Source organism: Tribolium castaneum, chromosome 1 (assembly GCF_031307605.1).
Source record: "Tribolium castaneum strain GA2 chromosome 1, icTriCast1.1, whole genome shotgun sequence".
Taxonomy (NCBI): Eukaryota; Metazoa; Arthropoda; class Insecta; order Coleoptera; family Tenebrionidae; genus Tribolium; species Tribolium castaneum.
In genome coordinates this window covers 21,963,508-21,977,345 of record NC_087394.1, presented here as the reverse complement: position 1 = coordinate 21,977,345, position 13,838 = coordinate 21,963,508, and the positions used below count along the sequence as shown (strand labels likewise).

Below are 13,838 nucleotides of genomic sequence, written 5' to 3'. Positions count from 1 at the left end.
AGTCATCTTTATCGTGCATCTAAATAAATCCTGATTTCCAATTAAATAAAATTTCTAAAATTTTACATAAATAATAGTAATTATTTACAAAATCACCAATAAAAAATAGCACATAGACAGTTTAAAGCTCAAAATTATTTTCTTTATCATTTTTTTATGACAATGGAAACAGAAATTGGGGTAAGATATGGTACTGTTGTTGAAATGTTGGACTGCAGTGTGCGGGCACTGATTTCTGTGAATTTTATTGCGGCTACCGGTAAAGTGTGTTTAATTAAACATAAAAAGCGATTATTTACCCAACCAAGTAAACAATACGTATCATAGCCTACCCTTATGTCAATTTAAACGAATTCGACTTTAGATTAGCAAGTCTTTATGAATTAGTTATTTACTTATTTAAGTTTTATTGTTCGATAAAAACGTCCTCACTTTGCTCCTCCTGGAAGTAATATCTGGATACGCTACTGGTATCTAAGCTGGACAATACACTGATGCTGATAGTTCTGTGTATAGTTTTTTTAGAATGCAGCAAATTCTTTCCAAGATAATCAACAAATTATGGATCTATTACACCGGCACACAAAAAAGTGGTTGTACATTTGACCAAATTAATTTATCTATTAAAATGTACAATGTTTTCAAAAATGATTGTTCATCAAGTTGACTATGGAAAATTCAAAGTGTTGCTTCGTCTAAATGACTATTCGGAAGTAAAGTTACCGTTGGGGGCGCCACTGAGCTAGGTCGAAAAAAGTAACCATAAATGGCGGGAAAATGTTTATTCGGATATTTTGAGCGTTATACGAATTTTGAGGCTTCACAATTATTACAATGCCAATGCGGAATGACTATTGTATCTTTGGTGGAAGAAACGAATGTTGACAAATTAGAGATGACGAGGAAAACACGAATAACGATGACTTTTTGGTTCACTTTCTTTATTGGAAAATTATTACAAAGACATTGAAAAGACCACCTTTTGGCATAATTTACGTTTAAGTGTATTAGCAGTTGTTAATCTTAATTGTAGTTTTGTTGATTTATCGAAGTATTTCATGATTTTATCAGTAGAAAAATTCTAACCTAAAATTCACAAACTTCACTAATTTATTGGTTTCTTGAGCCCAACCTTGTGTTCGCTGTGATCCATTACTATAGTCTTTAATTAGACAACTGTTTGATAACACTTTGTAATGAAAATTTAAATCTTTTTCACTTTTTATCCACTTTCAAATCCCAACAACAAACACTTTATACCACGAAAAACCGCAGAACCAAAGTCAGAGCTAGTATTTACCACCACGTGATTCTCTCCAATGTAAGCAATTAACACTATAGACGCAAAATTGTTAAACAATTTATTAGATGTCAATTAAATGTGGAATTACGAAAATTTCGTTACTGTTTTCGACATAGTTCAAAAGTCATCACCAGAGGGCGTCTAGTTAATTTTATTTCCGAATTATAGTTTCTGAGTACTGTCATCTTTGTCAAGTCTTTGAATTAACTTTTTAATCACTTTTTAAGCAAAGTTGTTTCAAGTGTAGGGTTTGTTTTGATTTGTATTTTACATTTCCGTAAGTTTTGCTGTTGTGTATTCTTTTGTTTTTAGATTCGAAGCCTTTTCTTATTTTGACGGATCTGTCACTTTGACTGGTGACTTGAACAATCATTTTTGAACAATTTGTATTATTTTGAGTTCAAATCCGTACACTCTCATAATTTTTAAAAAATTGTGAAAAATTAACAGTTTTGAAAACAATGAAAATTTTATTGAATTAGATCAAGTACATATTTTTTATGTAGGTATGTGGTGATTTTTTAAAGATGAGCCACCGTGAATATGTAAAAAATTAAAGAGAGGTCAAATTTTACTTACATGGGGGCACATTTTAATGAATTTTTCAAAGTTATAGCACCAACCCCTCAGAGTTTTAAATGGCATCACCCTTTTTCCACATTTTGAACAACTCTTTAGTAATCAAATTTTTAATTAAAGTATTTTTCACATAATCGTACCTATGTTAGGTATACTACAAATCGATCTAAATGCTTTTTCAATTGGCCGCATGGAGTTTTATCTTTTTAAAGAGTAGTTTTTTACTATGAACACATCCCGGCAAAATCATTCTTGGCATCCAAACTTCCATAAAATTATAAACATTTTCATATCGGGAAACACACTTAGGGCCGTTTTTAGTGTTTCATTATATTCACCGATTAATTGTCCAGTGCTTCAGTGGCGTTTCAAAGAAAACATAAAACTGGTTAATTTGTGGTGTCCCTTGGATCAGATAGACGTCTTATGAAGTTTCCTTGGATGAAATCTTGTATGGATCAGCGACCCCGCCCTTTGTTTCGTGTCGCATTATCTCGCAGTGAACCGCAGAAATTGGTATGATTGCAGAATAAAAATCTGTATAGTCGGAAGATAAACAGAACCGGTCTCTCAGGGTTGGCACTTGGCACCACTGTTGGTCGTTAACAATCGTTAATTAGAGTGGGAATGGAGGTCAAGGTGGGTGCAGTGGTCAGGTGTGGACAGCAGAGGCTTTGCACCCCGTCAAAAATGCAGGAGCTACAAGTGCATGGCTAAAAACTTAAACATACATGTTGTGCTAACAACAGGATTTCTCAAATACAGACTGTTCGCAAAGTTGATGCGTTCCGATAAACAAGTGATAGCATGGATTGTTTTTAAAAGGTTTAGCCTAAAACACCTTATTTCATATCTTGATGATAACAAAGATACAATAACTTATTATTAATTTTTTTTTAAGTTTAAGGGCACACCGTTACAGTAATAACGACCTCACAGACTTGTTGCTATAGCAATGCTATCAGAATGCTACTAAAAATCAACAATAATAGTAAAATTATTGAAAATATGGTATCAATGCAAATGAGATAGATTTTTTTGAATTTTTTTTTTATTTATTTTCAAATTAGGAAAAAGTAGCCTATATTGTATCGGTGCTTAAATTGTGCATTTTTCAAAAAATTTCAAAGAACAAGTGTTTATTTTGACCACAAACGATTGTAATAATTAACACTGGCACAGAGTAATTTCACTGTGTAGGAAATTTCAAATCTGCAGCTAAAGGTTTCATTATGTTATCAACGAAAGAACAAATTTCGGACTTATAGTGTAAGTTTGCCCCAATTTTTTACGATGTTTTTTCAAATAATTTACCGTGCATGTTATTATTCTATTAATTAACAATAGTTTAGCGTCGTTTTATTCATACAAAATCATTTTTAACTTTACGTTTTTTTAGTCTGTAATTTTATTTTTTATAAATGTACAGTCACGCTCAAAAAGAATGACACGCCAACAAACCGGGCTGTATAGCAAAAATCCGATTAAAATCTTTTAGGATATAAATTTTAACAAAAAGGTTAGTTTACAAACTGTCCAACTGGTTTACACAATATCCAGTTGGTTTATAAACTAGCCAAACGTACACATTAACCATATCATATCGAAAATACAGACTGGTCCAGAAATACGGGGTCTGTTGGCAATACTGAATTTAAATTTTAAAAGAATATTCTTCCAGTTAGTAACTATTCAACAATCTTGTGTCAAAGAAAACCGGATCTGGTTGCAGTGTTGCAAATTATGAACAAAAATACTTTCAAATCTGTTGCCAACAGATTCAGTTTTTCTGGATCAGTCTGTATTTGTCACCGCAGTTTTAAGGATGTCATTTTTTTTATCGTAACGTACCACAGCTTGGTTTCTTATTAAATTGTTTTATTATTATACAGACTGTTTCGTCTAAACCGCACATTAGAAGTGGTGAAAGTTGTGACAATGATATTTATCTTATATGAAATTTATGTACGGCCATAACCGGTTATACCGGAAGTTGGTATTAATTGTTTTATTTAAATAGAAAGGTATGCGTTTTTAGATAACTCGAGTTATTTCAAAAAGATTTTCATCAGCTTTCCTTATACATAAATTTAGCCGTTTTTTAAATATTTAGGAATTTAAAAAAAATTCCTTTAATCAAATTTGCCATTTTTAGACTTTTAGAAATCGTATTTGAATAATCGAAAAAATGCCTATATCTTTCCTTCAGTGTGTTCAAAATTAGAAAAAGTTTACAAACTCCAAAATCTTAACGTTATATTTGGACATTTCCCACAAACTATAAGTCATTTTTTTAAAATGAAATTCTTCAGTTTTATTTTACTAAGAGCCGGTTATAGAAAGCTCTATTAAAATTTAAAACGTTGTTATCAAAAGTTAACAACGCGAATAGACCAATAAAAATGCTTCAATTTGGTCACCTGATTATTAAATTGCACATTTAATCGCGGATTAAATTAATGACGCATCTTTAAACCGGTCCTAGGTATAAGAAAATTTAATTCTGTAACGATTTGTGTTAGCATTCCCAATATCTATCATTAATTAATAGTTATTAATAATTAGATCTCTCATTGTAAGTACATTTAACGATTTTTGATTATGAAGTTGCAATTATAAAAATTAAAAAAAAATACAATGTGTTCAAAAATACTTGTTCATAAAATTGGCAATGGAATTCAAATTCAATGTGCCGCCTCGTCCAAATAACTATCCTAGTTTCTCTGTCAAATCTTTGAATTATCTTTTTACTCACTATTTTGCATTTTTTCGGCAAAATTGTTTCAAGTGGAGGGTTTATCTTGATTCGTGTTTTATATTTCCGTGATTTTTGTTGTTCTGTATTTTTTCGTTTTTAGATTCGAAGCCCTTTGCATTTTTTTGAAGACTGTGTCACTTTAACGACTTGATAATTTGAATTAAGCGGCACACTGCGTTAAAATTTCATAGATGACTTGATGAACAACCATTCTTGAACACATTGTATTTAAAAAAAAGTCTAAACTTAGGTTATGGAAAAGCTGATGAAAGTTTCCTTTAAATAACTCAAGTACCCCAAAAACAATACAATATGCCTCTACAGGCTGGTTCAAAAAGATATTCTGAAACTTTAGGATGTTCTAGAGGTCCCTCAGGTAGACCAAAATTGCAAATAAACTTTTGGCCGGAAATGAGCCGTTTTGCTCCTGGGGCAAATCTTCGTTCGAAAATGTAATGCCGACTTGTTCACATTATTAAAAGACTTTAATATTTAATTGATATGGCAGCATGCCTTTTCGTTTAGCAAGATCGGCAAAGACTACAAGGCGACGAGTAAATTTATGTAGACGAATTGGAGAATGCCGTTTTTAATCACAGATGTAAATTTTTGTGTTTATCCTTTTTATCTTATTATTAAGGCAAATTACTTAAATATTAACAAGTTTTTTACTTGCTGTTCCAAAACTATAGAAAAAATGGCAACAGCGCAATAACATTTTTTGGAATCAAACAGGCCACAAATTAAACAAAAACAAACAACAAAAATAGAAAGTAGAAAAAATAGTGTATTACACTAGTTTTATAAGACCTAATTGTGGCACTCATTCCACCATTCGTGTCATAATAGGACGTCTTTTAAAACTCGTTTAATAATATACTATTTGAATCACGGTATTGCAGAGTTACTTTCTCCTATCTTCGTAAAAAACACTTTACTAAGCCGATTTAGGCTAAAACTCTTAAGAATAATACCTCGTGTTAAAAGACAGGCCTCAGCTTTGCGAACACCTGTATATAACAGACTGATCAGTCGAAGATTTTTTTTGGAGGCTCGCGACACAGACACTTTTCACCATCCGTGTAAAGAGCTCACATTATGCAAAGTAATTTGCGCACAACCTCCTAGTTTTATTGTTATATACAGTGTGATTGTGACAAAATTCAAAGAGTTGATTTGATAGTGCAGCTCTAATTTTGAAAACCATGTTTATGTTTATGGGTCGGTGCCCAAGTCGCAGCCTAGTTAGTGTTCTGGGTAATGCGGCACTGTCTTCTCAACAGCCCCAAGAAGTCTTCGGAACAACGGCCCATAAATTAGTAAAATAAACGTCTGGTGGAGGAATTAATCACGGATGTAATGATAGGTGAATGCGCGGGAGTGAGACCGGCTGCGGTCGGCGCGGCTCGTGCGCAGTCGTGCGGCTGCCATTATTGCTCGGCGCCTCCCGAGCGGCTCTGATTGGCGGACGCGGTCCAGAGCCGGCGCTTGCCCAAGAGGAGAGTCAGTCGGTGCCCAGCCAAAGTCGAGGTTGCTGTCGGCGACGTCGAGCACCCCAGCCAGCAGCAGCACCACCACGTGTACGTGTACGCAGTGACGCGCCGCGAGTGTGGACCTGGTGACGACATGTGCGGCAGATAGTGGTGCCATGTAGTGAGCGAGAGCTGTGTGATGCCGCTGTGCCGTGGCCGCGAGTGAACCATGCCACACGTCTCGTCCAGTGGCGGCGATGATCTCGGCAGCACCGATGAGGTTAAGGTGTTTAAGGACGAGGGCGACGGGGAGGACGAGAAGAGGTCCTCTGAGAACCTCACCGAGGAGAAGAGCAGTCTCATCGACCTCACCGAGTCGGAGGTGAGCCGCGACGGAAGCCGACACACGCCACATCCACCCCCGACACATACACTGCTGCTTTCGCGTTTTTCCAAACCGAACCTAAAAGTTTTATTGAAAAATTCGCACATTACTCTTGTTATCTTTGATAAACGGAATGTCGCAGATAAGGCGAGCTGTAAATATGTGCGAAATGAAAGTTTTGTTTTCCTATTTTCCGTATACCACAAGTTCAATGTTTGCTGAGTGACGATACTTGTATGGCGTTTGTTTATCAAAACCGAAAGTGTTTTATATTATTTTAATTTACAAGATCTGGGCAAGAAGACCACCTTTCGATGGTCTACCGATAAATAGAATTATCAGCATCCCTACCATGGAATTACTATAGTTTTTGTTTTGGAATTCGTACGAAAAAATCACGGAAGTGATTGTTTACTATTTATTCAGTCGAAAGTTTTAAAGACCTATTCGAAATTTTGTAACACTGAAATTTGCAAAATTTAATGTTTTACGTCGGATTTTATTTTCAAGTTTTTTTTTCAATTTCTGTTAAGCTCATTTGTACACAAAATAATTGTTTTTATTAATTCTGATTTAACAACAGTTCCCACAAGAAAAGTTGAGGTGTTTAAACCATAGTTAAAGGGGCTTAACTTTTTATACAAGACTAGGCGAAACACTTTTATTTAAATTTTTTGCTGGACTCATACTTTTGTTCTTTTTGATAAATAAGTTATCCGAAAATACCCCATTTGGACTAGATATAGGTAAGGCTGCAGAGGGTAGTTTGAAATCCGTCGTAAAGGAGCTAATCTAGATCTTATTTTACTAAATTATACAAAGTATTCCAAAAAACTAATTTAGGAGCAAGTGCGAGAATACTGACACATTTATGAGGTAATTGTTTGAAAGTGCACGTGTTCTAATAACAACTCGATCAATTAGAAAATTCGAACAGAACACTGATTTTGGAGAAATTTAAGTATTTGCAAAGCAGGGATTCTATTCTCAAATTTTCTTTTGTTCAAATTTTGAACCCACATACATATTTCAGTTAATTGTACTGTAAAAATTAATTGCTCTTATTAATCCTGATTTAGCAACAGTTATGGCAACAAACGTTTAGGGGTTTAATCAAGGTTAAGGGACTTAACTTTTTATACAAGACAAGGCAGACACTTATTACAATCTTCATTTAAATTTGTTGCTGGACAATGAATTAAACCACTGTCTAATAGGACTGTTGTTCTTTTATGATAAATAAGTTATGATGAGAGGACTCCTCAAACGTCCTAGATATAGTGTGCCACAAAGTCTTCAATTCTGTTTTTTTGAATGTTCTAAGGCTGCAGAAGGTAGTTTGTAGTCCGTCGTCAAAAGATCTTGTCTAGATCAGTTTTTACTAAATTAACCAAAACATTTCCAAAAAAAAAAAAATACGCATAAAGTCGCTAGAACATATAAATATTGACTTACTCTCGTATGTATAGCTAAGCTTTTTTGCCGCTTTATGATGTAGCTGTTTGAAAGTACACAAGTCTTGAAATAACGTATAACTGGGTTAATTTGAAAATTCGAAATTTAGACGCCAATACCTTCCGGAAAAATTGTATTTTGCAAAATTTAAGTTTATTTAAGCAGAGCAAGGATTTAAATGATGAATGAGCTTTTCACGCTGGATTATATTTTCAAGTTTTTGTTCAATTTTTGAACCCATATGTTACGGTCAAGTTCAGTTGTGATTTAACACTAATTCTGGCAACAAACATTTGGAGGTTTAATGCAAAATTAAGCGGGATTAACTTTTTATACGAGGGCGAGTCACTATTATAATAATAATTTATTTGTGGTTGTAAAACAGTTACAATATAATTAGTGACGGGAAAAAATACGATAACAAAATTAAAATTTTCTACAAGTTGTTCCTACCACAAATTGGACCAAAAGGCAGCAAAGCTGATCAAGGTTTTGACCCAGACAATAAATGAGAAATAACAAAAAATAAAAATAAACAATGTGATTGAAGAAAAATAAAAAAATATAATAATAAAAAATATCTAATTTTATTTAACAAAATTATAGAGAGGAAAAAAACTCATAAGGAAAATAAAAAAAACATTTTGTATTTGTGTTTAAAATTGCTGATGTCAGAGGAACTTCATTGTAGAATAAGTAAATATTATAAACAAAACCCCGGCGAAATATTGATTATTATAATCTTAATTAAATTTTTTTTGCGGGACAACAAATTTTATTTATCTCTGACTGATCGGACCCTTAGCGTTGTTGTTTGAAGATAAAAAAAGTTGTTAGAGGATGCTTTATTTGGACTAGATGTATGCTACGGGATTTTAAATTCTATTTTTTTGGAATGCTCGAGCTCTAAGGCTGCAGAGGGTAGTTTGAATTCCGGCGCAAAAGAACATAATCTAGTTCTAAAGCATCTAAAACTCACCCTTGTATGTGCAGCTAAGCCTTTTTATAGGTTTAGGAAGTGACTGTTTGAAAAAAAGTACTTATGGCTCGATCAATTAAAAAATTTGAATACACCACTGAATTTGGAAAAATTTAAGGTTTGGCGAAGCTGGGATTCTATTTTCAAGTTTTCTTTTGTTAATTTTTTCTAACTTACTTACTTCAGCAAAATTTCATTTAGTCTGTAAAAAATTTATCGCTTTTATTTTAATTCTGATTTAACAACAGCCCGGGCAACAAGTGTTTTGGAGTTTAAAGTAAGATTAAAGGGGATTAACATTTTATACAAGGGCGAGTCATTTTTATATCAAGTAAGTGAGTTTCATTTAGACTTCTAGATCTGAAAATCCAGTGAAATATTGTAAGACAGTAGTGTGTACTTGTCGTATAAAAAATCCCGCGCAAAAACACTTAATCCTAATTTGCAATTTATTATCAAATAATTCAAATTAAGCAACAAGAGTATATGAGTGTCTTGCAATAACGAATGCTTAACTCGATCAATTAGATTATAGGTTTCATAAATTTGTCTTAAAAATCCTTTCAGTATTTGTTATGCTTTTAAAGTTAGTACGTGTTTAATATTTGCTATGTACTTTAAAATTACAGATTGGTTTTTATTACGTGTAAGAAAGCGAAATTTGTTGATTAGTTAACTTTGGAAGGTTTTTGTCTCACAATGCACACGATTTTAGACAATTAATTACAAAGATGATCGTTTTCATAAAACATAATTTTTGTTCCATAGAGACATTGCGTCTATTACACTTTTGGTGTTTGAAGTGTAAATACAATAAGGTTATTCCTTAGAAATTTGAACTAATTTATGTCTAGGGCACACGACTTGTTAAGTGCATACTTCATTGACTACATAACGTACTAACTTCAGCAACTTGCTTTGTGATAATTGCTATTTCCACATTGTAACTTTAGAATATGCATTTTAGAAGTTCCAGATTGGTTTCATTTACTACTACTTAAGAAATAATTTCAATTTCAGTTGTAAAATATGTATGTGCAAAGTTCCAAACTTTTACCAAAGTTCGAATCACAAAAACTTCACTCAAAAAATTGCCGTTTTAACGAAGTTGGTAGCGTCGTTAATTAAAATTTTACGCAGATTTTACGCCAAATTTTTTTTCATTATTGATGGCATTCAATTCGGTATGTACAAGAAAATGGCGTAAAAAAGTGAGTTCAAACCGTTACGTGATTTTGTGAAAATAAATTGTCATTTCAGTATTTTAAACCTGTAATTGAAACCGTTTGGTAAATCACACATTTGATAGGCGCCAAGTATAATATTTCATCAGGCCTCAATGATCTATTTATGTTGCAAAAATAAATATTTGAATTATAACAGGAAAAATTAATTTGGGGTTTTAAGATCAATGTTTGAGTTGAAATGAGCTGTCTTATCTAACCACTGAGCGTTTCTTGATCATAAATTTTTCTCCATTTTATTACTCTAAGGTACAGATTGGACCACTTACTATTATTGACCATTACACATGTTAACAGCATTTTCAAGAAAGTCGCAAAGTATAATTGAGCATGCATTCTTAAAGAAGTGGTGGAAGTTGCTTGTGTAAAGAAAGATATTTCAATGAGTAATTTCATTGATATTTGCCTAGATGAGTTGACAAAAGCTTTTACACATGTTTGTTATTATCAATGGCTTTTATTTATTTGATATCAAGGTGATCTGTTTGGGTAAATAAAGGAACATCTGTGATGAAAACGTGCACCAGTTTCTCTGCGTTAAACATTTTAGGTCTTTCTTTGTCTGAGACTTGTTTTGTCTCTAGTAGGAATGTTTTTTTCAAGAATTGGACGACATGGTTATGCGTATTGTGTGTATTTTGACAGACTGGTTTTAGTGATCTTTTATTATTAATCAGAACTACGTAAAGTCATAACATAAAAGTTTGAGTTGGTAATAAAGATATCAGCATTATTTACTGTTGTTACAGAAATCATGTTTAGTCAAAGTAATAAAATATGGAGCCTCTTTAACCGCTAATTATTCTACAAAAAGTCAGTCACCAGTACAGATAAAGAAAAAGAAAATTCACTCACAATAAACATTGATGATGTTAAGAAGTTTGTTTAATGTTATTTACGTGCGGCAAAAATGTTGTAATTAACATACCCGTCAGTTGATTTAATTTAATAATCAGGAATCAAATTTACTAACACTTTTATGAAGGTTTATTTTCATGGCAATAACATTGCGTATTAATGTTTTAGTTGAATATTGGTCGTTTTTAGAGCATTCGCAATTACATATTGTTCGAGTGTTTTTATTTTATTTGCACGTTTCAGCATTAAAATGAAATAATAACAATATAAAGATGTTATATTTTTGCGTCAGTAGTGTAATTTCGCGTCATTTATCCAACTTTTCCGTTCAGAGAAAATAATACAGAAATTAGCTTTATTGAATTATGACTTATTATCACGTCAATCATCTAAATTCAATTTACACTTCCAAACAATATAAAATTAATTTTATTTACCTTATAGTTTAGAGTACGTGTGGAGTTGAGATATAACGCAGGTAATAAAAAAATACAAATTTCAACTTGATCATGACAAATAACTTTTGATGCAACCCAAACTATTCTTTGCCAGCACAATAGACGACGCTATTGGTGAATTTATTGCCTTTTCGAGGAAATATTGGAAGTCCTGTGGAGAACTTTAGTGCAAACAGTTCGAGCTCTCTATTGACTGAGATTGAGAAAAGTTTGTAATTATATAACATTTCGGATTCTCGGAATCTGGTAAATGTTTATAGGTGAAATTATTCGAGAGCTGTGAATGAAGGAAAGAATTTGAATGGACAGGACGAGAATGTTGACATGTGCAAAGATCAGCTCTGGCTATCATCAGCTGGCAAATGCCAAAACCTATAAAAATTATATTGCAGTTCCGTGATAAATAATATTATCTAGATCATTAAAAAAGATGTCGAATCTAGCATAAACAAAATGATGCGATGTTTCAAAACAATTTGAACCTTGAAATAATACAGGGTGATTCTTTTAGGTCCTATATTAGAAACTTTTTAGCTTTAAAATTTTATATACGATCCAAATCGACCATTTTGAGTTTAATTAAATTATTTTCAAAATGGCTGAGCTTTCGGAATAGTTTTTGACATATGTCAATTTTTGTATTAAAATTTTTATTTGCAAGGGTTTAGCTAAGATATCACAGTTTTTGAACCCTTTGCGATAAGTGAATAACTGCTTTTGTATTCGAGAACCGAAGGTTCAGAGAGTCTTCCAGAATTTTCAAAATTGTCAACTGTCAAAATTCATGGCTAGTGTGATTTTTTTAAATGGTTATCAAAAAACTGCTATAACTCAGTTTTTTCAAATGGAACGACCCCATTTTCTTAACGGCAACCGAAAGGACATTGATATTTGTGCAGACTTTTATCAATACGTCCTAAACCTATCTCTTACAGTTTTTGAAAAAATCACAAAAAACAGATTTTACTTCGTAATTTTCATAGTTAATCAAGTAGATCTTGCAAAATGGTCAACAATTGTCAAACTACAATATATTTTTTTTTAGTTTTTACCTGGTTCATTATCGAATAAGCACTAAAACAATAATATTTAATTATGGTTTATTATAACTTAGTAAATTATGTAAAGTAACTCATTCAGTCTGACATCGAATTTTTAAATTCTTGAATGAAAATGGTGAAGATATCGAACATTTTTTTCAATTAATAGCACAATTTTATCGTATTTTTTTGAAATTTTTTTTGATAAAAAATGAAAATAAGCTAAAATTCAGTTTTTTTGCGATTATTACGAAAACTGTAAGAGATAGATATAGAAGACGTTAACAAAAGTCTCCAGAAAAATTGATGTTCTTTTGATTGCCATTGAAAAAACAGGGTCATTCCATTTGAAAAAACTGTTTTATAATCACGTTTTAATTATTATTTTCATAAAATCATAGTAGCCTTGCAATTTGACATAATGACAATCCTGAAGATTTCAGAAGACCCTTCGAACTTTTGGCTATCAAACGCAAAAAGAATTATTCATTTATTGAAAAACAAATGAAAATGTATACAAAAAAATTGACATACGTCAAAAACTATGACAGATAAGCACTAACGGTACATTTTATTCAGTTTCAAGAAACAAATTCAAAAATGCTATAAAAATAGGTGGTTACTATTTAACATTTTAAAGTTGGCGCCAATTTCTCGTAGTTCGAAAATTCTAAGTTGAACTCAGAATGGTCGATTTAGATTGTATGCAAAATCTTAAAGCTCTAGTAGCTATATTAGAAGTTAAAAAGTTCCTAATGTAGGTCCTAAAAGAATCACCCTGTATATTTTGTAGGAAATAATTTGAAAACATGTTAGAGGTTTGGGTTTTCTTTATATACGTTGGAGGCCGTTGATCTTGAATTGCATATTTTCATTTCCTACAAATCTCAAATCCACTATAATTTTGTTTAAGATTACTCCCGAAGCCTAAAATTAGAAATTATTTGTTTTTAGACCCTCCTACAAACTATTTTTGTTTTCGTATGTAAAATCTCTACTTGGTTTTATTAATAGTTTCAGTTATTGAAGAGTTAAAATCATTCCTTGATTTCTTTTAACTTGATTTGTTTGGCTAAGTAGGTCGAGTTGTAGCACATTAATTAAATAGATATTTTTATAATCACTATTGATCTCCATTCAAATCGAGAAAAGAGCTACCAACCTTTCGGTGCATAATTTATCATAAAAATATTAAGTAATCATTTACTGTAAAAAACTTGTCAATTTATGGATTGAAATTTTTAGTTCGGGAAATACAGTGCGACCTCGATAATCCGTACCTTTAATAAATCGCATTCTTCAGTAAA

At 32.2% G+C, this 13,838-nt stretch overlaps 1 protein-coding gene across 5 annotated transcripts in view; it reads left to right on the top strand.

Moving 5' to 3' along the window:
* Window positions 1–6,099: 6,099 nt before the first annotated feature.
* Window positions 6,100–13,838, top strand: part of pan (pangolin) — a 165,986-nt gene continuing 158,247 nt past the window's right edge. For 3 of the 5 annotated variants that reach the window (XM_008192929.3, XM_008192928.3, XM_008192927.3), the window contains exon 1: window positions 6,123–6,494. In XM_008192929.3, coding sequence (XP_008191151.1) covers window positions 6,342–6,494 — 153 coding nt within the window. In that variant the 5' untranslated portion in view covers window positions 6,123–6,341. 5 annotated transcript variants of the gene reach the window in all.